The sequence below is a fragment of the Bufo bufo genome, chromosome 10, assembly GCF_905171765.1.
Source record: "Bufo bufo chromosome 10, aBufBuf1.1, whole genome shotgun sequence".
NCBI lineage: Eukaryota > Metazoa > Chordata > Amphibia > Anura > Bufonidae > Bufo > Bufo bufo.
In genome coordinates, this window is record NC_053398.1 from 144205098 (window position 1) to 144231272 (window position 26175).

Consider the following 26175-nt stretch of genomic DNA (forward strand, 5'->3'; position numbering starts at 1 on the left):
ATCCTGAGGCTAGGTCATCAATAGTAAAAAGCAGACAACCCCTTTGAGCTCAGGTAGTTCCTTTTTGCTTCTGCCAACATGACCAGAATCCTTAAAAAAAAAAAAATATTGAATTACATTCCTCTTTCCTTCCCATTTAACGCATGGCTCTATGCATTAGTATATTAAATAAAAAATTAAAAAAACCCACACGACACAAACCTTTAATAAAATGTATTTGGGTATTTTACATCAAATTTTTTCTTGCAAGTTTAACACAAGTTAGAAAAACAATTTATTCTTATAAATAGTACACACAATGAATCAATATAAAAACCTGCTGCAATAACCCAAATTGTGAATTTAAAAAAAAAAAAAAGAAAAAAGAAAAAAAGGGTAGAGCTTAAAAAAACAAAAACCATACAAAAATAAAGAAAAAAAAATCAGATCCACCCTACCAAGATAAGAGTTTGGGAAACTAAATGAATTAAAGGGGTCTCTGAGGCAAAAAAAACAAGTTTTGCCGTGACCTCATTATCCAATGAGTCACAGCCATATGACGAGGGGTTTGTATGGCCATCACTAGACCAGTGCACAGGTGGGGAGTCTTTGTAGGTCACGCATTGTTCCAGTGTAAAGCATCTTCCATTCTTGTGTGGCCAAAATCCAGAAGAAAGGCAATTGTCAATGTGATGTAGATGGGCTAAAAGTCTTAATGGTGCTATTGGGTGATAGACAAAACGCTAAAAACAAGGCAACGATGAAATACAGCATCGTCCGAGGTGTCTAAAGGAAGGCACGGCTGAGCCCTATCTTGAAGGCATCATGAGCACCTCTTCAGGCGCTGGCTTTTGGTTATTTCCCCCATTCTTAAGCATTGCAGCTGGACCGACCGATGGAAAATTTTTGGTTTCATAGCACAGATGTAAAGCACAAGAGCCAGGGGTAACAAAAACAAAAAACCTTATATAAAAAAAAACATGCATGTAGTGGTTCAAGGTACAATACAAGATGAAGCCTCTTCAGCTCAGGCTTAAAAAATAAAAAGTTTATGGACCAGTGTTTAAGGCGATGTGGTAGAAGTTCTAGTTTGGACACCATATCTGACTGTCATACTCGTCTCCAACAAACTAGTCTTCGTCGCCACCGTACATATCTGCTAATTTCCGGAAGCGAGGACCCCATTCGTTGAGTTGGTCATAATCCTGGTCAGCATCCGAGCTGGAAGAGTTTATGGAACTAAGAGAAGCCGCTTCGGATCCGCTACCTTCATAGTCAAACACAAGGAGGGAGTCGTATGGAGGAGCAGTGGGGTCATTATCCGCCGCATGGAGGTTCTATGAAGAAAAAGGGTGAAAATAAAATAGGTCTTGCGTTAAGTAGTATGTACCACTCCAGCAGATTTAGTAGCAAATTGTAAAAATAGAAGCGAAAAGTCCTCCAGAACATTAGGTCGGGAACGTTCCATCAGCTTGTTTTAAGGCAATTTCTGCTTTTAATGAGCTCGAGAATCCATTAAGCAGCTTCCCGTTATAAGCGGCTGTGGAAGCTCACTAATGTCCACTCACAGGAAATAGACCTCTACACAAAAATTAACCCTAAGAAAGTAGCCCTGACATCTCCATTATAATGGAAAGGAACCCTTCACGTGTTACCTCCTCAAACCTTCCATCCGTCGTGACTTACCTCCTCTATGAAGTTCCCAATTTCATCAGGGTTTGATGGTATGGGTTTGTACATGGGTGCAGGCATAAAGGAGGGGACCACATCGTTCCTCATAACGTCAGGTCGGGCATCTAGTCCACGGTGGAGCTGACTCAGGTCATAATCCTAAAATATATGGAAACCTTTCATTTATCTCCGACGAGGGGTTGAGCACAGATACGATGAAAGGGCCCACGTGTTGCTGCACCCCGTTCACAGCGAGACTCACCTGATCTTCCTCTCCTCCTCCCTCTTCTCCATAATAGAAGATGTTGTCTCTGGTCTCATCCTCCGGAAGCAGCAACGGTTCTTTGACCACCTTCTTCCTCTTCAAGAAGAGCAATAGCAGCAGGATCAGGACTGTTGGAGAGAAATTAGAGATAGTGGTGATTAAGCCACCTAGACATTTTAAAAGGTCCAAAACAAGCAGAAATTGGTACTTTGTAAAGCGAAGCAAAGTCATGATGACCATAGCGAGTGAACACTTCTATTCACATGGTCAAAGCGGCTAGATATAAAGTACGACATCGTAGCCATACTTCAGCGAGCCCACGTGGGAGACGGAAAGAATGGGAATGGTACTTGTAGTACTGATAGGAGTGGTAGTCATCTGTGGCTGGCCTCACACCTTAGACTCTCTGGGGCTCCTGCCTGGTGTTAGGCGGGGTGCTTATGATGTTCGGCAGATGGGTGCGAGACAGGAAGGCAGCCACAAGGGCTGGCGAATGGACTAATTCATCAAATGCACGTCAGTTGTCTGGTGTGAACAAACAGCAATCGGTGTATAGGCAGCAACAATAATGGTGGCAATCCGTGAGAATGGGATTGCAAAGTGAAATTCAGCTAGAACGGTTTCTGCGATTGCCAGTCTGTCTCCAAGTGTGGTGACCCCAAAGCAATACACTCTTCCTGCAGTAGAGTCTTATTAGCATAAACGAGCTGTACCGTACTGTTTGACTCCAATGAACGGCCTAAATCTAAAAGGTCTGTTCTCTCTCTCAGGGTAGTTATTTAGTTTAGGGTTTTAGGCCGCTGAGGAAGAGGTTGGAGTACCTCGAAACGCATCTGGCTGAGATACAGACTGAACTACCCACCAGAACCCATTTGTTTCAGTTTCCACTTGAACCCAAGTGGATTAAAAATATATTATTTTGAAAACCTGCAAGCACCGAAGACTTAGCAGTACGGGCGGAAGCATCACGTGACCTACTGTGAACCACGTGACCTACTATGAACCACGCGAGATGCCAGCTCCGGCGCGCAACCAGCACAGCAGACTGACACACAAAGCGCCGTTTGGCAGAGATACAAGGCTGGGCGAGCGGCTGTGCACCGGGCGGGACGCCCCTCCGATGTCGGCCTATGCACCGATTAGTCTCCAGTGAGTAGAGACTTAACATACTCACCCTAACCATTGATGATATGGCTCACTAAACAGAATTGGATTATTCTTTGGAACCTTTATTGATAAATTATTTTCGTCACATCAGTTTCTGAACCTGTGTATCAATTATAACGAACCATATTTTCTCTATGTACTCGGCTTAAAACGAGAGATTTATTCACCCATCTCAAATTGATGAAACACAAGAGGATAAGGATTTCTGCTATAACCGCCTTTTTGAAACTTTGAATATTCAAGATCACTTCTGTTTTTTATCAAGACTTTGAATACCTGCAAAATTCATTCTCATTACCTACGAAGTGCGTTATTACTATTCATGGAGGCCATATCAGTCCATTATTCACTGTTTATTGAATGTAGAGTATATACTAAGCTAATATTAACTTAAATCTAATAGCTGATCCCCAATCGTACTAAGGATGGATTAACTAACACACTGTTACAACCTGTGACTATATCAGAAGTATACCATAGAATATAGCTGTATTTTTTTCGGGGGTCATTCTGCATTGCTTCTATTTGCCTTATCAACCAGGCGGGTTTTAAACCTTATATATTTTTTTTAAGCATATTTTAAAATAAATGTATTTTAATTTTTAACTTACTTTATAGATGGTAAGTATGGAGCAACTCTACCGTAGTTTAAAGGGAACCTGTCACCGGGATTTTGGGTATAGAGCTGAGGACACTGGTTGCTAGATGGCCGCTAGGACATCCGCAATACCCAGTCCCCATAGCTCTGTGTGCTTTTATTGTGTAAAAAAACCGATTTGATACAGATGCAAATTAACCTGAGATGAGTCAGAGCTTGAAAATCTGACTCTTCTCTGGTCACACAAGTAAGATATGACTCATATGTTAATTTGCATATGTATCAAATTGTTTTTTTTTTACACAATAAAAGCACACAGAGCTATGGGGACTGGGTATTGCGGATGTGCTAGCGGCCATCTAGCAACCCGTGTCCTCAGCTCTATACACAAAATCCCGGTGACAGGTTCCCTTTAAGGGAGGGTGAGCCACTATATTATATAAATTACTGGATTAGTTATTTAGTTTAGTTGTTCTCGGGCGACTGTCTCAGGAATAGTGTTGAGCGAACTTTTATTTTAAGTTTGGCATCGGGTTATCAAAGAACCGCGTTATGGATTCCGCTACCACGGACCATAATGGAATTTAGAATCCATAACGCGATTCTTCGATAACCTGAACTTTAGACGCCGAACTTAAAACACAAGTTCACTCAACACTACTCAGGAATGGCGTTTTCCCGGATCGGGCTTCATTTTGGGCCTAGCTAGCAGGACCTCCCACATGCACGTTGCCTCTGCTCAGCAAAGACCCTCCAATTCAACAGATGAGGCCAGACCAGCCAGTCTCCACAACATCCTAACCAAGACTACTAGTGACTATTGGGATGCAGCATACAGAGATTTTAGCATTAAATGCCATTTAACTCTGCAGCATGAAATTAACCCTTGCAGTAATCCACTAGATCACTGCACATGTCAGTCAGAAGTTTTTTTTAAATCTAAACATTAGTGAATATACAGTTTATCTAGAACATCTAACATTTTGTTGGACCTTTTCAGCTGTATTTGGCACCTAAGAACCAAAGTGGTATCAAAGACATTGAAAATGTGGAAGAGTGGGGGAAGGGGGTAAAAGGTGTAATGCAAACTACTTACTTAGAAGTGCCAAAACTGCTCCCAGTATGACCAGGATAATGGGCAGATCGAAACCATCAACAATCTTCTCTAGACAGGAGACTGCATTGCCTTCACAGTTGCACACTGTAGCGTTGACGACCGTGACCTGGGCTCGCCTCTGGGCATCATACAAGCGAACGTACAGATTGTAGTCTCCAGCCTTCAGCTCTTCTTTGGGTTGAACAAACATGTAATCTGGGGACAGAAAAATAGCCAAAAAGTTAATGCACGTTTCTCAGAGCCTGTACAAATCCATAGATCAGAAAAACAGATCATGCTCAGTATGGCTGCTTTCCAGGCAGCCAAGTTCAGTTCAAGCCGAAAAGTCTGGATGCTGCAGGCCAAACGTGGACTCTGAGGAATCTGCATGACGGTCATGTGAAAGCATTAATACTCCAGGACTTCCATCCACTTACTTGTTCCTTTCATCTCCGCTGTCCAGGCCACATCAGAACCATGAGTGAGCTCTACTTCAAAAGGGTGGGTGTTTGGCGGAAGGTCAGCGTCAGTAACCATGAACTCAAACGGCTCGGGGTTCCGGCTGCAGATGGTGAAAGCACGAGGGTTGGGGACAGGACCGTTATCATTGACGTCAAGCACTTGTAGAACGAGCGTACCGGTGCCGGTAGCAAATGGAATTCCTGGAAAGACAGACATTTACTGTATATTAAATCTATATAACATGGCATATCCTAAACCCCCAACTACAGCACGCCAGCATTACAACCCAATGTGGGGAACGGCCAAACTGTCGGCACCGCGTTAACTCCACAACGTAAAGTTATGTACAGTGCAACACAACTACCACTCACCATCATCTATTACCATCACAATGATGGTGTAGTTGTTGTTCTTCACAAATTCAGACTCCCGATCCAAGTTGCCGTTTCCAGTGACGATGCCGGTTTCCTCATTTATGGTGACCCATCGAGCAGGGTCATTACCAATCCTGTACCTGAATTACAAGACAGAACAATATGGGTTAATATACCATCAAGAGCACGGAACATAAACCCTCCTACAGAATGCAGAATGAGACTTCTACATTGAGAAGTATCAATACTGACTACAGAGCCACAGTTCTTCTGCTCCAGGTTGTCAAGGATCGATAGATTTGTGGTCCATGCCAGCAGCTGAAATCCAGCATGACCTACCTGAGCTTTTGGTTCTGCTGCTTGTCAGGATCCTGGGCCACCAGGGCCGTGATCTTCTGCTCACGTGGCAAGTCCTCTGACACATCCACCACACTGACTTGTGGGATGAAGAATGGGGCCTCGTTGACGTCTTCCACATTCACAGTCACCGTGGCGGTTGAGGTTAGCAGAGGGACCGCAAAACGTTCTTCATTCTCCACCGTGATCTGCAGCACAAACTGCTTTCTGGTCTCAAAATCCAAACCCTGTCAGGAGGAGAAGGACAAGGGGTTAGAAGAACCTACCCAAGGCAAGAAGCAGCTGCGGACCTGTACCTGGGTCCATTGATCCTTGACTTCATTGCCCTAGTGCCCAGAACCTTACAGAGCAACTGAGTGGAGGAGTAGTAGCCATTGTACCTCTTGCGCTCCCTGGGGTCATGCAGTGAAAGGAGAGCGCACCTTCTTCAGTCAGGGTACACCCTAGTATGGGGATGCTTGCCCGATAGGTGGGGTGCCCTTGGCGTTAGGTAGATGGGTGCAAGGCAGTACTCCCAGGTGATGCAGGTAATGGTGACAGGTGTTGAGTGTCACCAGGTGGTCAGTGTAAGGTGCCAAGTCCTACAAACTTTACCGAGGTATTCTTGGCAAACACTGAGAAGTTCAGTCTCAGACAGGTGTAGCTCCTCAAGGTGGGTGCCAAAGCAATATACCGTCCCCACGTGCAGATTACCCTTCACACACAATCCTTGGTGGTCAAGAACAGCCTAGAGCAAGGATGGCTGAACTGCAGCACTTTAGCTGTGGTGAAACTACAACTCCCAAGATGCCCCCCTTGCTTGGCTGCTCTCAGAACTCTGTAGAAATAAATGGAGCATGCTGGGAGTCGTAGTTTCACCACAGCTGGAGTGCCAAGGTTAGCCATCACTGGCCTAGAGCAATGATAGCTGACCTGCAGCACTTTAGCTGTGGTGAAACTACAACTCCCAGCATGCTCCATTCATTTCTATATAGAGTTCTGAGAACAGCTAAGTGTTCCTCTTGGGAGTCAGTTTTACCACAGCTGGAGCGCCGGAGGTTAGCCATCACAGGCCCATAGGGTCTTTGCTTCCTTCTCCCAGGCGGCTGCCACTTGTCCTCTGCATGGAAAACCTCTGGTACCAAGACTCACACGGCACAGACCCATGCAGCTCAGGCCAAACTATGGCTGATGCAGACCCCACAGCGCTTCCCTCAGCAGGGGCCGAGCAGCCAGCTTCCCGAGTAGGGCACAACAACTAAACCGTTTTTCCCATTTCAGCCCTTGGAATTGCATTACACGGCAGTGTAAACCCATAACAAATGTTAACCCTTTGCAGTGGTCCTCTGGGGCCCTGCACTTGAACCAACGCAAAAAGACTCGACTTCCTTACAAAACCATTTGTCTGCTGTAATTAAACTGGGGGGCCAACCGGTCAGTCAGTGGGAGAAGTGGTCATGTATGGAGGGGAGGGACGATCACTCAGACTGGCCTAATCCTTACAGCTGCTCTTAAAAAAGATAAGGGACGTCATACAGATGTAGCGCAGGGAATAGCGAGCCTGTAGGAATCGGTTGCAGAAATTTCTACTGCTGCATGTAAAGTGATACGTGACTGAGAAGAACGTTAGTGCTTTTCCTTTCAAATTCGACTACTTTACTGTTCGTTTTTCTTGCAATGGACACATCCCTATGCGCTGCTCGACATGAATACTTACATCATGCACCGCTCCCCTCGGGCACACCAGTGTTTTTTCCAGTATGCTTCTTTGGTGGGACCACCAAAGCACCACATTCTCTATTTTGCACACTTTAATTTCTAAGCCTCATTTTGGCCCTTTCCCTATTCAGGCCGGTATTAAAGAGCGGCCGTCACCTTTACCGACAGGTCTGTTTTAGTAACTAAATTGCATTCCCCATGTGAAGTCTGGAGCTTTTAATCTTATGTTGTGCCATTCCTCCATTATTCCTACTAGAAGTCACAAATGAATTGCCAGCAGTTCACAATAAAGGCCCTGCTGGGTGCTACCAGTTGGGGGGGGGTGGGGGGGTGTCCCTGGACAGTGACACTATCCAATCAGTGCCGCCAGTGTCAGACTGGGCAGGTGCACCCCCCCCCCCCCAACTGGTAACACCCACCTAGACATTAATTGGAAACGGCTAGGAATGTATTCATGACTTCTAGCAGGAATAACAGAGCAACAGAAAAACAGGGTCCAGATTTACAAGGGGGATGCAACTAGTTCCAGAAAGACATGTCGGGAGAGGCGACGGCTCCTCTGTACTTACAAATCTTTAGAAGTTCCATCACATAGGCACATATTGCAACTTCACACAAACTGAAGAGGTTCCTGAATGCAGAATAGAGGGATAAATTGTGATGGAAGGGAAGAACTGAAGGCCAAGTCAGCTGCTTACATAACACAATCACTGAACCACGAGCAAACACTACGGATTCTGTGAAAGGGCCGCTTGTGTTCGCCACGAGTAGTTACACGCCGTGTCCTCTAGGGGCAGTGTGACGGCAGCGATGCACTCAATCATGCATAGTTTAATTTAATTTTTTTCCCCATACTTTTTTTTTTTTTTTTACCAAACGGCAAGGTCACCGTCTGCGATGTCAGGTGGGAGTCAGAAGACGCCGACAGCACAGCTACTGTTTCTTCCAGTCCAGGAACACAAAGCTCTTAAGGCAGAGGATGAAATAAGACGCCAACAACTCACTGTTTTGGGTTACATTCCTCAAAACAAGAACCCTTATCATAAAAACCTCCCGGCCCCTGTGTGCGGGGGGGTGCAGGCACCAACCTTGGCTGTAGTCAGGATTCCTTCGTTGGTATCTTTGTCTGTGGTAATAGAGAAGAATCCGCCTTCATTCGCCTTTATCTTATAGACTGCACGCCATGCGGGAGAATTCATCTCATCGGCGTCCGTTACCAACAACCTCTGGACTTCGAATCCAACTTCGTTTTCTGGCACGAGAGCCGTGTACTGTGAAAGGAGGCGTCAGGTGAAGAACTCCTGTATAAAGCTTGTACGGCAGTGCAGACGCTAGGCATTTCCCTAAAACTGAGCCTCCTTCCCCCATGTGCTGCCGTAAAGGAGCAGAACTTCTCCCCTAGCAACTTTTTATGAGAGCGCAGGGGGGTATTAAAGAGGACCAGTCCCCTCTACTGACATGTCTGTTTTGGTAACTACTTGCATTCCCTATGTAATAACTCTGCCATTCCCATATTATTCCTGCTAGATGTCTAAATTGCTAGCAGTTGGCAGTGCAGGTCCAGATGGGTGTTACCAGTTGGGGGTGTGCCACTGCATAGTCTGATTCTTATACAGTTAGGTCAGACTCTGCAGGGACCCCCCAAACTGGTAATACCCATCTGAATCTCTACTGCAGACTGCTAGCAATCCTTTCTAGCAGGAATAATATAGGATTGGCCGAGCATAGTCACAAGATTACATGGTGAATACAAGTAGTTACAAAACAGACATGTCAGGAGAGGTAACAGGTCATTTTTAAAGGATTCGCTCCCCTATTCCTCCACCCCAAAAGTGGCACCACCCACAGGCACCGTCTGGTATTGCAGCTCATCCCCATTCACTTGACTGAGGCGGAGTGGATATACCAGGCTGTGGACATTTGTGGCGGTGTCCGTGTCCTAAATGACTGCATCTTCTTAAATAGTCTCAAGTGATCTGTGCAAACCCAATACTCAGTAAAAGGGTCCTCTCTCTTCTGCAAATGGCATTTATCTTGTACAGAAAGTTACTACCAGGCCCTTACTAATGTAATGCGATTCTCCATATTGCCTCCTTTGCTGGATTGATTCATTTTTCCCATCACATTACACTGGTCATATCCATGGTTACGACCGCCGTCCAATTCAGCAGCAGTGGCCGTGCTTGCACACTATAGGAAAAAGCACTGGCCTGCGTGCGCTCCCGGAGTCCCAGAGAGGCCAGCACTTTTTTTCCTGCAGTGTGCAAGTACGACCACCGCTGCTGGACTGCAGGGTGGTCGCAACCCTTGGAACAAGCAATGTAAAAATGAATTCAGCCAGCAAAGGAAGCAATGTGGAGAATCACAATACATTAATTGTATTAACTTTTTCTACATGATAAATGCCCTTTGCTGAAGTGAGAGGACCCCTTTAATGCTGAAGAATCCATTATGAAATATAATCCCGTTTGGATCCAAACTATATCAATCCCTTTGTGACAAGTGTGTATAAAGGAGACAACAGGGGTTCTTTACCTTCACAGGATCGAAGACAGGGGGGTTGTCGTTGGCGTCCCCTATCTGGATAATTGCTTTGGCGGTGCAGGCCAGCCCGTTCCCCTCCATGTCGGCAGCCTGTACAGTCAGCACATATTCTGGTATCCGCTGTAGACACAGAATCCAGGGTTAAGCATCCGACTTATATCAGTCATGACACACGTAGTCCATGCAGAAGGACCCTACCTCCCTGTCCAGCCCCGTCCCAATCACACTGATCACGCCGGTCACGCTATTGATGGTGAAGAGCCCGGCTGCCGGATCTTCAGGCTCCTGCTTTAGAATGGAATAGCCAAGAATAGCGTTTTCCGTTTCGGGGTCATCGTCATCCGTCGCGGTTACGTTCATGAAGGGCGTTCCTAAGTGAAGAAGCATTGCAGCCGATGAGACATATGGAACTGCACCCAGGAAGGCCATCTAGACTTTTCTGGACAACTTATTCAAAAATCAGACTGCCAACATTTTGTACAGAGTAAATTTAAAACAGCAACTCCCCCTACCATAAAAAAATAAAATAAAGTGCCCATTCTTGGACTGTCCAAAAATTTCTGGATGGTTGGCCCCCCTGACCGCATGGAAGATACAAGTGAGCGGACTGAAGCCTTACCTGGGGGAACGCCTTCTCGCACCGAACCTCTAAACACTTCTTCTGTGAACATGGGTCGGTTATCGTTCTGATCCAGAACATTGATGATGATTTCCATGGGCTCCTCCACGGACTGGCCGCTCACAGACACTGCATGAGACTGGAGCTGGGGGCAAAAATCAGGCTGGTTAAAAACCTCCTGACGACTGAGGATGCAGGTTTATTTCAACAGGGGAGAAACCGCTGCCCGTCTCCAAGCATATTAGATCTGCCTAATGTTAATAGGCTCCCCTTTGCGTTCCGGACCACCTTTTACCAGGGCCACCAGCCGCCCCCCCAGACCACCCATTACCAGGGCCACCAGCCGCCCCCCCGGACCACCCATTACCAGGGCCACCAGCCGCCCCCCCCAGACCACCCATTACCAGGGCCACCAGCCGCCCCCCCCAGACCACCCATTACCAGGGCCACCAGCCGCCCCCCCCAGACCACCCATTACCAGGGCCACCAGCCGCCCCCCCCCCCCCCCCCCGACCACCCATTACCAGGGCCTCCAGCCGCCCCCCCGGGCCTCCAGCCGCCCCCCCCGGACCACCAGCCGCCCCCCCGGACCACCAGCCGCCCCCCCGGACCACCAGCCGCCCCCCCAGACCACCCATTACCAGGACCACCAGCCGCCCCCCCCCAGACCACCCATTACCAGGGCCACCAGCCGCCCCCCCCAGACCACCCATTACCAGGGCCACCAGCCGCCCCCCCCAGACCACCCATTACCAGGGCCACCAGCCGCCCCCCCCAGACCACCCATTACCAGGGCCACCAGCCGCCCCCCCCCGACCACCCACTACCAGGGCCACCAGCCGCCCCACCCATTACCAGGGCCACCAGCCGCCCCACCCAGACCACCCATTACCAGGGCCACCAGCCGCCCCCCCCAGACCACCTATTACCAGGGCCACCAGCCGCCCCACCCATTACCAGGGCCACCAGCCGCCCCACCCAGACCACCCATTACCAGGGCCACCAGCCGCCCCCCCCAGACCACCTATTACCAGGGCCACCAGCCCCCCCCCCCCCCGACCACCCATTACCAGGGCCACCAGCCGCCCCACCCATTACCAGGGCCACCAGCCACCCCCCCGGACCACCCATTACCAGGGCCACCAGCCGCCCCCCCCAGACCACCCATTACCAGGGCCTCCAGCCGCCCCCCCCGGACCACCAGCCGCCCCCCCCGGACCACCCATTACCAGGGCCACCAGCCGCCCCCCCCAGACCACCCATTACCAGGGCCACCAGCCGCCCCCCCGGGCCTCCAGCCGCCCCCCCGGACCACCAGCCGCCCCCCCCGGACCACCCGCCGCCCCCCCCCGGACCACCCGCCGCCCCCCCCATTACCAGGGCCACCAGCCGCCCCCCCCCAGACCACCCATTACCAGGGCCACCAGCCGCCCCCCCCCAGACCACCCATTACCAGGGCCACCAGCCGCCCCCCCCAGACCACCTATTACCAGGGCCACCAGCCGCCCCACCTATTACCAGGGCCACCAGCCGCTCCCTGGTATTTATAGCATACATTGGCTTAATGACACTTGGAGTTCAGCTAAGGTCCACCAGAAGTTTCTCCTGTGTGACATGTACGGGATCAGCAGCTGTTCCGTTTAAAGCAAGCACAGGTAGAGACACAGGCATCCATCATCACAAGCAGAAACTTACAGTGTACGTTGCTTGTTTTTCACGGTCCAAAGGCTTGTTCACCAACATCCAGCCAGTCGCCTTCTCAATACTGAACACTCCCTCTGGAGGGGTATCTGCACCCTGCCCCGTGATGCTGTATAAAATATTTGTCTGCTTGTTGGATTTAATCTGGAAGTGAAAAAAAATAAAATATATAATAAATAATTTTTGGCAAAATCACAGCTCAAAACCCTTTTATAAATGCATTATTTGTCCTGTACTGATCCTGAGTTACATCCTGTATTATACTCCAGAGCTGCACTCACTATTCTGCTGGTGCAGTCACTGTGTACATACATTACTTATCCTGTACTGATCCCGAGTTACATCCTGTATTATACTCCAGAGCTGCACTCACTATTCTGCTGGTGCAGTCACTGTGTACATACATTACTTATCCTGTACTGATCCCAAGTTACATCCTGTATTATACTCCAGAGCTGCACTCACTATTCTGCTGGTGCAGTCACTGTGTACATACATTACTTATCCTGTACTGATCCTGAGTTACATCCTGTATTATACTCCACCAACAGAACAGCGAGTGCAGCTCTGGAGTCAGTGTACATAGTCTAGTATTCAGAGTTAGTCTTTAGGATACTTCAAAGCTGCATTCACAATTCTGCGGTGAGCAGATCTCCACCAGCGTTCTTGTCTGTACGTCTGCAGCACTTTGGCTATTTGCACACTAGAGATGGCCCTTTTCCAGTCAACCACAGCACCCCCCTGAGGCAGGAACCGCAAACTACAACACTGCCCAGAGTCTGGTTAAACAAGCTCCTGGAGTTCCCCGTGCATTATTGAAGGGGCATGCTTGCTGACTGACTCCATTGACAGACTTTGGAATAGTGACTGCAATTCTGGATAATACAGACCGTATCCCAGAATCTGTTAAAAATAAGTCCTAAATCTCTGCGGTACATTTTATTTTTGTCAAAATAAATAAAAAATTCTAAAGATCATAAACCTTGTAGAGTACAGGGGCAGCGGCGAAGTGGTGGACACGCCATTTAAAACGGAGCAGGACGGCACAGACGACCGGCTGATGACGCCGTATACACAGCATCCTTCTTACCTGTACAAGTCTTTTAGGAAAAGGGCCCCTATCGTTCTCGGACATGTGGATGGGTGGGATGACCCAGTCCCTCTTCCTTCTCTTCAGGCCGCCCTGTTTCTCAGGAAAAGTCAGCACCGGGAGTTTTCCTTTGCGATGAGACTTCTACAAAACAGAGGAAAATTAGACATTTACAGACGCAGCAGACGGGCGCGCGCGGTCCACGCGGTCTCACTCGACTTTACCTCTTTAGGCCGATGCAGTCGTTTTATAGTGACCGCCGTGGAATATTTCGTCCCCCGGGCGTCCCATGTATTGACATGAAACTTGGTGGCGTCATGGAGCTTTACGTGCCGTTTTGCAATCAAGCTGCCGTCGGCGAGCACCAGGAAGCGGGGATCGCCAACATCAAATTTACCGTGTTTCCGAGCAGTGCAGTCAACAAACGGTACTGGAAAAAAATAAAAGAGGGGGGGGGAGAGGGTGTTACTGCAGGGAGTAACCGGGAAGTGCGGCCCAGTTTTATCTTGTACCCAATACCCACATCACTCAGAGCAAGAGGTTGTACAGGCTACAGACAGCTCCTCCTAAGGGCTCCTGCACACGAACATAAGGGCTCCATGCTGGGGACCTCAAATAGCTGCGGCAGACACGGACCCACTGGGTCCGCAAGATGCAGCAGAAGACAGGACGCGTCACATCTTTTGCGGTGCAGCGGCACCGACCTGAAAGCCCACAGAAGTGTATGTGCCTCTGCTCAAGACTCGATGGGTCCCATCTTTGGCCCCATCTTGCAGATCGTGGACCCATTAAAGTCACAGCCACTGCCTGTATATTGCGGACCTGCCGTTTGCAGCACGGAGCCCTTCAGTTTCATGAAGCAGCGGGCTCACTGATCTCCCCTTTAAGTCAGCTTCTTAAGGCGTCCTCTCACTATATGAAGTGATCGGCTAGGGCAGTGATGGGCAAACTGCGGCTCTCCAGGTGTTGTAAAACTACAAATACCATCATGCCCTGCTGTAGGCAGACTGGGTATACTGGGAGTTGTCGTTTTACAACAGCTGGAGAGCCGCGGTTTGCCCATCCCTGGGCTAGGGGATAGGTATGATTGGTGGGGGTCCCATAGGTCAGACCGACCAACCAAAAGAGCAATGGTCATGCATGCTCGCTGCCGAGCTATATAGGACTGGTGGAAGAGAAGCCGTTTACGAGCGCTTGACTATCCCGCGGACTGACACCCACTCCAGCACCACATTCTTGTGATTGTTGAGTCCCAGTGGTGAGACCCCAAAACACCTATCCTATTCCCCCCCAACCCAGGGACCAGCTGTTGTAAAACCAACTCCCAGCAAGTTTTATTCAATACCGTGGAAGCTCCAAGGATAGCCAACCCCTGCCCTCACTTATGCTGCGCAGGCGCCGTTACACTGGCACTTCTAGGCAGGAAGTGAGTCTTCAGCCTGCATCTACTGTGCAGGCGCCGTGGAGGGGGCCTGGTAGACACCTTGCACATAGGACATGGTAAAGTAACAGACATCAGAGCAGCTCAGGCAGACGTGGTCGGTGGCCACAGCTAGACGCCCGTTTAAAGGACCCCACGCGGCCACCACGTGAGCAGCAGTTCAGAGATGGACACAAACAGCGGCACAGGATTTTCTGTCTCCATGACTTATCCCTCTCCCGAAACTGATTCATCAATGAGCCACTTAAAGAAGTTGGTGGAAGAGGTGCCATGGCCCGGGGCCCAGGAGCTGGCTAATTGCACAATTGTGCGAGGGAAACAAAGAGCTATTTGCACTACAAACCTATGGGAATGTGGAAAATTAACCATTTCACAATCCACTGCTGCAAAAATCTGCAATAACCGTTACCGCAGTCACAACAGAATGCTGGGAGTTGTAGGCCAACGACTGGAGAACAAGAGTTCACAGAATATACAGCTTAACAGACGGGTCTAGAAACCCGCTGCCGGCTTCTAGATTCTTGTTGCTACTTATAGGTTTTTAAGGCCTGCCCCCCCGCATTCTCACCAACGATGAAAAATTCTGCTTTAGGCTGAGACAACCGTCGCACAAACACCAGTAGAGACACGATCCCGCACCCAAGCGCATTAGACACGCAGCGGGGCCCACACACCACCCCCTTAGTCTTCAAGAGGCTCCATAGTCACCGCAGGGTGAATGGCGGAGACCATTACAAGCTCTGGTCCTACTGCTCGTCTGCACCTGGAACACATTCGAGGGCAGTGTATTTGGAGAAAAGTTACAGAAAAAAAAAAAAAAAAAAAAAAAAAAAAGGTGCCCACTTGAGTAGTATTGTAGCTCAATACATTAACTTGAGTGAAGCCCTCTCCTGCTCAGATGCCAACCCTCTCACGGCAAGGTCCCTCTGCCCACACACCACCCCACTTACTGCAAGTCAACCCACCCCACACCTCATGGAAAGTCCCTGTACCCACACACCACAGCCTCTGCCCACACACCACTCTACTCATGGCAAGACTACCCACCCTACTGACACCACTCCTTATGCCAAGGCCCCTCTTGCCCACACACCACCCTACTCAATAGCAAGACTACCCACCCTACTGACCGACACCAGGCATCATGTCAAGGCCCCTCTGCCTACACACCACCCTACTCATGGCGAGACTACCCACATGCCACCCCTCTCACCTGGCGGGCCCAGTCTATACAAGCGGCCATTGCTGTGGGGTGGCATCACATCAGTCCTCGTCAGGATATTATTCACCAATCAGACTTGTGCCCTGAGCAATGAGCTGCCGACAGGACGACTCATCAGAGCGCCACCATCAGTCAGCAGCCCCCTGTGGGGCCCATTGTCACAGATCATCAATGGGACGGCTCAGCCAGGTCCATACTGGGAGCTCGGGATCTGTTTGCAGTAAACAAAAAGGTCACACTGTGCAAATGTGGGGGGTGGGGGGTGTCCTGGCTGACAACATGGAACAATAGCTGGCATTAGCTTTCCGACCATGGAAATCAGCATGGAGTTGGTATGTTCTCCCCATGTTGTTGTGGGTTTCCTCCGGGTTCTCCCACATTCCAAAGACAGACTGATGGGGCTCAGTCTGGGGTCCCTATCGGGGACAGCGCGATGCTAATGTCTGTAAAGTGCTACGGAATGCGTCACCGCTATGCAAGTGCGCAAAATAAAGATCTATCCCCCTTTCTAGCATTACCGATAGATGAAGACAGACCCACCCAGCACCCAACATATTTAGAGACATGACCCTGTGTTAGGGTTTTTTTTTATGGAGCCGTTTGATCTCCATCTAGATTTGCAGCCAAGATCTGCTGACCGTTCCCTGCGGGCCGACATGTGATGAAGGCCAAGCACAGCAACAATGGAGCATTTTATCCTGCGTCTCGCTCCGACGCCCCGGGGGTGGGTGGATCAGAGACATAACTAGCGCCCAGTGCTACATGGACTCAATGGGCAAAAACTTCAAGTCTTTTTTTGCTTCACTTCATAAAGATAAATTGTCCAGAAGAAAAAAATATATAATGTTATCACCAAAATTCGTCAACATTGTGTTTTATTGTCACATTGTCAAATTAATGTCAATGGACAGATCTTTTCTGACAACCCAGTACAGAGCCAAGGCCATATTCACACGATGCAGAATTTTTTTTTGGGGAGTGGATAAAGAATATAAATAACTTCTATACCTGTTATGGACTCAATCTGTCCAATCGCCTGAGAGCCAAGGATGGATTTACATGTTGCACCTCGCCACCATTTTACACAATAGCAGCAAAAAAGCTGTACTTTGCAATTACAGAAAAATAAAAAACTCGCACCATGGATGCAACGTGTTCACATCAGCATAGCGCCTCACATTTTCTACAGAGCTGGTAGTAACTTTTGCTAGAAAGATTCTCATTCTGTAGGATGTCTGAGGAGCATTTTTTCACATGAATCATGGGATCACCCCTGTGTCAGTCTTCACTGTAGATCTGACATTCTATTCTTGATCAGGATAAAAAGCTGCAAGTAATTAGCCCTCAATAAGGGCATGTTGCAGTTTCTGTAATTGTGAGGACAACTAGAGAAAGGGTAAAATAATGCAAACTTAAACGCTGCAGTCGATAGGCCTCCACATGCTGATACAATTTGCACAATGGATGACGACCATTAGGATATGAGGTCACATGTATTGCACATCACGTCACAATTTGCGGCCTGATCAGGACTGGATGCCTCTTGTACTCAATTTTCCGGAAAAAATAAATAAAAAAATTTACACAATGAGTCTTGCTGTAAAACCACATTACTGTAACAAGGGTTTCGAGCCTCAACAAAGTCCCTGCTTACTCACCTATGACCAGTTCAGTACAGGCATCGATATCCTCCCCCAACGCTCCCAGGAAGCGAGGAAGACGACCCAGTAAAACCAGTTACATACAGTCCTGGGAAGCCATTCACACATCACTGAGAGGAAATCACATCCTGCCGACAACCTCCTTTCATCAGATTAAAGCACAGATGCAAATGGCAGTCAGGAAATGTAAGAGGTGGGTCACGCACAGGACTGGCAGAAGACCAAGGTGTCCACGTCACAGGGCGCCTACTCTTACTAAAAGGGCATTGGAAGGCCATCGTTCAGGTGAACGAGTCCTTCATGTTTTCTGCTGGACATGGATTCATCATCTCAAACCCTTTCCACCTTGGTCATGGCAACTACAGGAAACATAACCCAAGACTCAAATTAATCAAGACGACCAAAACCAGGCAATGCAAGTTCAGCCTTAGGGCTCATGCACGCAACCACTATGCAGTCCGCAAATTACAGATACCGGCCGTGTGCATTTCACATTTTGCGGAACAGCCGGCTCCTAACGGAACAGTCCCTATCCTGGTCCGTAACGCAGACAATAGGACTTTTTTTGCAGAACAGACCTGCAGACATTGAATGCACACGGAGTAACTTCAGGTTGAGTTTTTTTGGCAGAGCCACTGAAGTGAATGGTTCCTCATACGGGCCACAAAAAAAAACATTCGTGTGCATGAGCCCTTAAGGCTGTAAAGTCAGGACCTCCCATTGAACATACATCACCATAAAGGGTTCAACGGTGGTCTAAGGTCTGGACTTCTGTGGGAGGTGGTCCATTACAGCCTCCCAAATGAGGTCTTTGAGGGAAAAGTGAGGCATTTTATAGCCCCCATAAATTATCAACGAAACCTGAAGGTCTTGGTGGGAAGGAAGAGACAATGGAGGGTCAGCCAGTAACCCATTGTTTATAGGGAGCTCAGACTCAAGAACATAATGATCAGGTGCCTCGATCATCAACCTGAGAGAAGCTACCACAGGAAGTGGAAAGCACATACTTTAGTAGTAAGGAGACATGGCAGTCAGCTTACAGATACTCGAGTATGGGCGCCTTTAGAATTTCACAAGTTAGTTCTCCAAATTTTCTACATAAAGGTCAATGAGCTTGTGGAGAGCATCAGGGGAGACTTCCACATCAAGCAACGCTCCCTGGGACAAATCTGCAGATGAGCTCACTTCTGAAAGCAAAACCTGTCTAAGTGCCACCAAGTGGTGGTAGCTTCTCTACAGTCCACATCCAACAGGTCTTGTAACATGATATTGGCCAAACAGAGTGTTCTCCAGAAGGAAAAATTAGCAGACAGCTGTTTTGTGTTTTTTTGCACCTCATCAGTACAGAGCAGGTTGCTTGGTTGGCTAGATTAAATGACTTTTACATGGGGGATGGTTTGTCCTTCTGGAGAGCACCCCTTCCAGGCTAGAGAGTCTTAAAGGTCAATATAGAGCACCAACCTCCAACTAGGCAGTGCTACAGAGCATTTACTCTTGGAAAGGTCAGTAAGAAAGTATTGGCCGGAATTCTGTCAACCATGATGGACCCTGGAAATCTCCCCCTACCCACAAGGCAGATTAAAGACCCGATCTCCCAGACTGGATGGCCATCATGGAAGAGGTGGTCTATGCAGCCATCTCAAGAACATGAAGCCGCTCAACCACGGTCAAACCAGACAAAGTCATCACCTACCTCCTGCTTGGAGTGAGAAAGGAGAACTCCAAGGGTGTCTCCAACTTGGTAGTACCAGATAATTGCCTGTACTGAGATTTTCACCCCTTTGGGCCCCACGCATACAACCATTTTTTTGATCCTCACCAGATCTGCAACAGCCAGAACCTCAAAACTCGTAGGTTGCGTGTATGAGGCCTTAATGGAAGACCGATATTTTACGCAGATTAGCAGCCACATCTACCAACACTCGGCGGAGCTGGCGAGAACGTGGACAGCTGCTTTATACATACAGATGAACGTTACAAGCCTGCATGGCTGGTAATTGGACGTAGCGGATGGAAAAAGAAAACCTGCAGATGGTTAAAGTAGATAGAAGTGTGTTAAATATTCATAAACCGACTTCAGAGCTTTTTATCTTCTCCATTAGGTCCATGACACAGTACGCAGAGATGTCAAAGCAATAAATACATTACTGGAAAGAGTCAACACTTCTGCCTCCATGACAGACGGGAACATCGGGAACCAGTTCAGATCTGATAGAACACAATGGACCCGAGAAAGGTTCATGGCAGATGTTCATTTTTTTCACTGGAACTTCATTGTGTGCATTGCATACGTGTTGGACTTCATGTCAATGGGGCAGGTACTAGTAGGCATCAAAATTAGATGTTTTACACTTTTTATAAAGCCATCTTTTTGGTCCAGATGCAAACTTTGCAAAGAGATAGGACGAGAGTCCCCTCCCCCCCCCCGAATCTCCTCTCCTGGTACTAGTTGCACGCTTCAGTGAGTGGCAAGAAGCTCATCTAGCTCAACTTGAGCATCGCAGAACAAGAACACAAGAGCCGGGACAATAGAGCTCGGCCTGCATGGAAAGGAATGAGGAATGTGTTTGGGTTATGCAACAATGCGTTGCTCAGGTCAGCAGTTAACTGTTCCACGGCAGAGGGAGAAGGACACGTAAAATGCAGAAACGGGAAGGAGACATGAAATACTCGATCACGCGCTGCTCTAGGCATAACCTAGGTAAACCTTTCAGGCCGGAGGGTTTCTTTAAAAAGGAACCTCAATTCTCCCAATTTGTCTATTATAGTAAATGGCTATTTCCACGGCCTCTGATCGGCGAGAGTCAATATAGGCGTCCTGGAAAACTCCCTTTAAAGAGGACGTGTCACCATTTTCTAGTAACCAATTACTTTTCCCTGAAATCTCAACTCTGGAGCATTGTAGTACAGTTCCTAGTTTGTTCCTTCGAGAAATGTTACAGAGAAGTGGGAATGGCGAGAGTCAGACCCGAACCGACCAAATACTGATGACTTAGGGCTCGTGCACACAGCAGTTACCCGTTTTGCAGTCCACAAAACTCAGATCCCAGCCGCGTGCAATGCGCATTTTGCAGAACAGAATGTCCGGGCCACAATAGAACAGTTGTATTCTTGTCTGTAATGTGGACAAGAATAGGACAGGTTGCTTAGTTTTTGCAGATACCACAGAACAGACAGCAGTCCGCATCCGACCTGCCAGAAATTAGGACAAAATTAAATAGTGCGCACAAGCCCTTATCCCGAGGACAGGTCATCAATATAGGAGTCCTGGAATACCCCTTTAATTTTGGATTGAGGGTTCGGAAATAGTTTCCCTCCATGATTTCGGTCAGCGAGAAGACGAGATCCAGAATGGTAGGACCAGCATCTCAATGCTATATTAGTCTCGTCCACAACAAAGATAATTAGAGAACGTTTGTTACGTCATCCATTGAGACCATTAAACGTGTTCCCTCCAACTGAGCAATTTCATTATGATCCATAATCGTGTGTTCTGCAAGCAAAATTAGACAAGGTCATTAGATAACGTTTCCTGTAACACTCAGGACGGCGAGGTTATTACGCTGCTCGTTACTGCGCAACAATTCCCCAGGTTACAGATTACAAGGTCTCCGCAGAAAGCTTCCCTCCACCATCCAAGCCAAGGAGCAGAAGGATCTAGACCTAAATATGAAGCTTTCAGCAAGACGTCAGCGCCGGAGTCTCAGAATCAGCAATTTTACCGTTGTACAATATGGAGGAACGGCTACCGAGTAAGGCTGTCCAACCGCTACAAGATCGCACATGACAACTCAGGTTTGAACGGTGGACGTATTGGGCAAAGCGAGAGATCAACCAAGTTCAGCCTGTTAAAGGGGTCTTCCAGGCTTTATATTGATGACCAATGCTCAGGATAAGTCATTAATATCCGATTGACAAGGGTCCAGCACAAATGGGGGTACCTGAAGCTGCTGCCTCCGTCTCAGAAAATCTGGTTGAAGATCAAGGGAAATAAAGAAAAAAGGAGACTTCTCGCGGGTGCCGTATGCTAAAGAAACTTCCAACTGCGTAGTCTTAGTACATCCGTTTGTGTAAAACTAACACGTTTCGGGGCTGGACCAGCCTCTTCCTCAGGCATCACACAACATCATGTTATGGTGTGATCTGATAACTGAGGAAGAGGCTGGGCCAGCCCCGAAACACGTTACCATCATACACAAGTATACGGATATACCAGGACTACGCAGTTGGAAGTTTCTTGATTTCCCTTGGTTCAGTAGTGGTCGCGCTGGTTACTACAGCTTGACATAACTGAAGTGAATGGGGCCGAGCCACGCTCCCGACAGTCATGTAAGCCTCGAGCAGGCTATGGCGCTCATTGCAGGGCTAGGCCTTCTCAGCTCATCTACAGGGGTCCCAGGTGTCAAACCCCCCCACCGATCAAATACAGATGACCGGAGGATAGATCAGCTACAAGTAGTCAGATAACCTGAGGAGCCACTCATTCAATGGGTGAGGATATCCTTTATCTAGATTGTAGGTATCACCCCGTTGACAATCAGGGAATATTTGCAAATGGTCATTTCTGATAACTGCCTGTGCAAAACCAGTTTTAGGGTCTATTCACACATGACAGATGTGCTACCTGATCAAGGAATGGGCCAGTCTCAAATTTCTGCTGCTGCATGTGAATTCACACTTATTGCTCCTCAAGTCGGTAGAACCGCAAGTCAGAACAACTCCATTATGAAGCACCACTGAGCACCCTGCCAGAAGAAGCTCCGAGACAGAACGGAGCTGCTGCACTTCCTTATAATACGCTTTAAATTTTTTTTTAGATTTCTGAGAGGTTGTGAGATTTCACATGACAAGTGGTTCCTCTTTGCCAGTGCATGACCCATTCTGTAACCCGGTCTCATGCCCACCGTACTTTTGTCACTTCCATCCCATCATATGACGGCACGGAGTACAAGTGCGGGTCAAGCTTTCTTAGCACAAGGGCAGCACATCCACCTAGTCGGGACCACGTTCGGCGTGCTCCTGCACATGATGCAGGTACCCCACGCAAAGTCATGACAACTTGGGTTCAGGCCGTGTTCACATACATTATGCGTTCAACCACGACGTAGGAGTCATCAATAGACCATCACTTTTCATCTAAGGCATGCAATCCATTATGGCTGAGAACCTGACTAAATATCCTCTAGAAGAGTCCAAGCGCAACCCCCCCCCCATGCATGTCATTTCCAGGTGTAGCAGCCCTTTAAGACGTACATGACTTCCGTTAATGGATTCTGTTCATTAATAACTCAGCTGTATTGATTTGTACAGACGCTTGATATAGACCGCCGAGTAGATCTGTATCTTACAGGACAAAATTAGGCCCAAACCAATAAAAATTCCTGAATCATATCGCGATACGTTCTCCATTATTCGTGGCGTCTACTGTAAAGCAATCAAACCCTCCCCTAGATGCACCACAGGTCTTCACGCCTGTAGTAATTGGCTGTTTTTCATCGCCTGTCAGGCCCGAGCCGCTCGTCGGTGGGGTTTACCAGCTGTAATGAGACCCAAATGATTGTTTGTGGAGCAGGAATACCAACTGTCAAAACACATTAAGGGTAAAAGCGGGAACATTAGTCAGCGCAAGACCCAACGCAAGTGACGGAGCAGATTCAGGGACGTCCAACAGCGCCAGGATTTTGCACATCATGTACAAGAGATCTTGAAAATGTCATCCTCTTAGATTATGTGAAGCCATTTGACGTGGCCATCAGTGGAGAAAACTTGCCAAAATCCTGTGGGGACAATCCCCTAAGAAAGTCCACCAGGAGCCATTTCCATGCAAATGTTTCGCATCCTCCAGGGGGTCGATATTAAAGGGGTCCTCTCACTTCAGTAAATAGCATTTTCATCACCTAGAGAAAGTTAATGCAAGCCACTTACTAATGTATTGTGATTCTCCATATTGCCTCCTTTAATGGCTGGATTAATTTTTCCATCACATTATTCCCTGCTCGTTTCCATGGTTATGACCACCCTGCAATCCAGCAGCGGTGGTCGTGCTCACACTATAGTAAAAGGCACTAGCTTAAGTGTACTCCCACTTTTTCCTATAGTGTGCAAGCACGACCACTACTGGTAAATTGCAAGGTGGTTGTAACCATGGAAACAGTGTATAATCATGCGATGGAAAAAAAATGAATCCAGCAAAGGAAGCAATATGGACAATCACAATACATTACGAAGTGGCTTGTATTAACTTTCTCTACATGATAAATGCCATTTGCTGAGATAAGGGGACTCCAAGTCATTGGCCAAGCGGCCGGTCCCAAAATATAACCCACTGGTCGTGCCAGCTTGTGAAATACCCAGCAATGGCCATCTCCCCCCTCCCAGTCACTTATAATGCAGATGGAGGGCTGCAGAGCAGGGATCACCATGTCGCAGTGTACACAGTGCAGTCAGCCGCATGAATACTAACGACACCTGATCCGCTGCCGAGGAGGAGCGTGTTTGAACAGGTGAAGCCGTAGGGATGGGGAGGGTGCAATGCTCTGCGAGCACAAAAGATGCCAAATGCAACATAAACATGGAGCAAGCAGAAAAAAAAAAAAAAATATATAGAATAAAATATCCTAAAAACTAAGAGGGCAGGAGGCGAAGCGGCCAATAAATCTCAATATTTAATGCACACACTAATAAGTGTGACTCACCGGGGCACATAATAACTGACCACATAGCTGCGATAAGCAAAACATACAAAAATATAGGCCTTGATTAGATTAGGAACGGAGCGCACAGCCCATTACAATAACCCGGGACCGCGCAGAGCACTTAGACGGCGGCGAATACCCGACCACAGCGAACCATTAACCAAGCATCAGATCTGCAAATCAATTGGCCTTTTTGAAAAGGAAAAGCAAGAAGGAAACAAAAACAACAAAATCAGCACAAAAAGCCGACAGGAGTCCGTAGACTGAGAGGACCCTGCAGGACGTTACCTGTGGAGGGGTCTCAGCAAGACCTCCCGAGGATCCAGGTCCAGTCTGGGGGGGGGGGGATCCAGTTTTTTTCTATTGGAACGGTCATACCGCCATACTGGACAATCAAACGTGCTCTGCGTTCCACAGGTGACCCAATCATAGGCTGCAGGACCTAAAAATCACAACAGAGGTGCATGCCCCCCCCCCATAACGGGAAACGGTTCACCACCTCAGGTCTAATACCAGCCATAACACGGCAAGGGGTGCCCATAACTGCAATGTCAGCCATTTCTGGGACCGACAACCCAGATCTCACAGAATCTGAGGGAACCGAGGTTCTCACCCTTTCTACTTTTTGTAGACCTCATTCACCGTCTACACCCACAGCAGACGACCCCACAGGGCGTAGAGAAGAGTTGCCCGGGCCAATCTTCTAGTCTACAGGCCTTGATGACCTTGAAGATACAATCCGGGAGCATTCAGGACAAATCTTCTCTTGCCTTTAGTAGCGGTCAAACAATTTCCTGGACGCGGCAGTAGCGGCACACAGCGGGCACCTCTCACCCGCGGGCCGCCATACAATGTTTAATAGATGCCTCTGTAAGGAATAGAGCAGACTGCGCTACACGAAAAAGGTGTAATTCAAAAAATGAAAATTTAAGAAACAAAAAACACACTGCTTCTGATCAGGGGTGACCTTTGGCATAGGCGCTGTGAATATGGCACTAAGAATGTGCAGTGTCAGGGTGCTTTCACAAGTACCATTTTTTAAGTCAAAATTGGAGTGGAGCAGAGGGGGGAAAAAACCCCACACCGGCATCAAACCTGAACCTCAGTGTTACACGATTCACTCTACATTTGCCATATGCACCAGGAAAGCGCCCCCTAATGGCCCGTTAGCCAGTGCAATGATTGACTGAAGGGTCCTGATCATTGGGTGGAGTTGCCCTTTAAGGGCTCTCATCAGGCGCTCCCGGTGCCGAACACATTCTAGGACGATCATACGTTCTAATGCAGCCTGCGGGTCCGGGGTTCGTTCCTCTGAACTCCTCATGCACCTGGGCAAGAAGAACAATGACCCTTTTGTTAAAGCCCAAGAAGAGCCGAGGACTAGAAGGAAAACAAAACGGGAGTTTCACTGGAGTTTCAGTTACAGTCGGATGCATTAGCAGCAGAGGAGTCCTGTACACACAAGACACAAAGGGACACAGTAATGACCACCAGCAGAAGCTATTCACACCAACAGGAGGATGGTCGGTACCCAC

General features: G+C 48.1%; 1 protein-coding gene across 1 annotated transcript in view; it reads right to left on the minus strand.

The window, feature by feature from the left end:
• Window positions 1–211: 211 nt before the first annotated feature.
• Window positions 212–26175, minus strand: part of LOC120980563 (EP-cadherin-like) — a 29721-nt gene continuing 3757 nt past the window's right edge. Inside the window, exons 3-16 of the mRNA XM_040409727.1 lie at window positions 13846–14051; window positions 13622–13765; window positions 12526–12675; window positions 10831–10975; window positions 10410–10582; window positions 10203–10331; window positions 8756–8938; window positions 5952–6196; window positions 5610–5752; window positions 5214–5438; window positions 4777–4992; window positions 1913–2043; window positions 1666–1809; window positions 212–1316 (exon numbers count right to left, since the gene is read on the minus strand). Of these exons, the coding sequence (XP_040265661.1) occupies window positions 1110–1316; window positions 1666–1809; window positions 1913–2043; window positions 4777–4992; window positions 5214–5438; window positions 5610–5752; window positions 5952–6196; window positions 8756–8938; window positions 10203–10331; window positions 10410–10582; window positions 10831–10975; window positions 12526–12675; window positions 13622–13765; window positions 13846–14051 (2441 nt within the window). The 3' untranslated portion in view covers window positions 212–1109. The remainder of the gene's footprint in view (window positions 1317–1665; window positions 1810–1912; window positions 2044–4776; window positions 4993–5213; window positions 5439–5609; window positions 5753–5951; window positions 6197–8755; window positions 8939–10202; window positions 10332–10409; window positions 10583–10830; window positions 10976–12525; window positions 12676–13621; window positions 13766–13845; window positions 14052–26175) is intronic.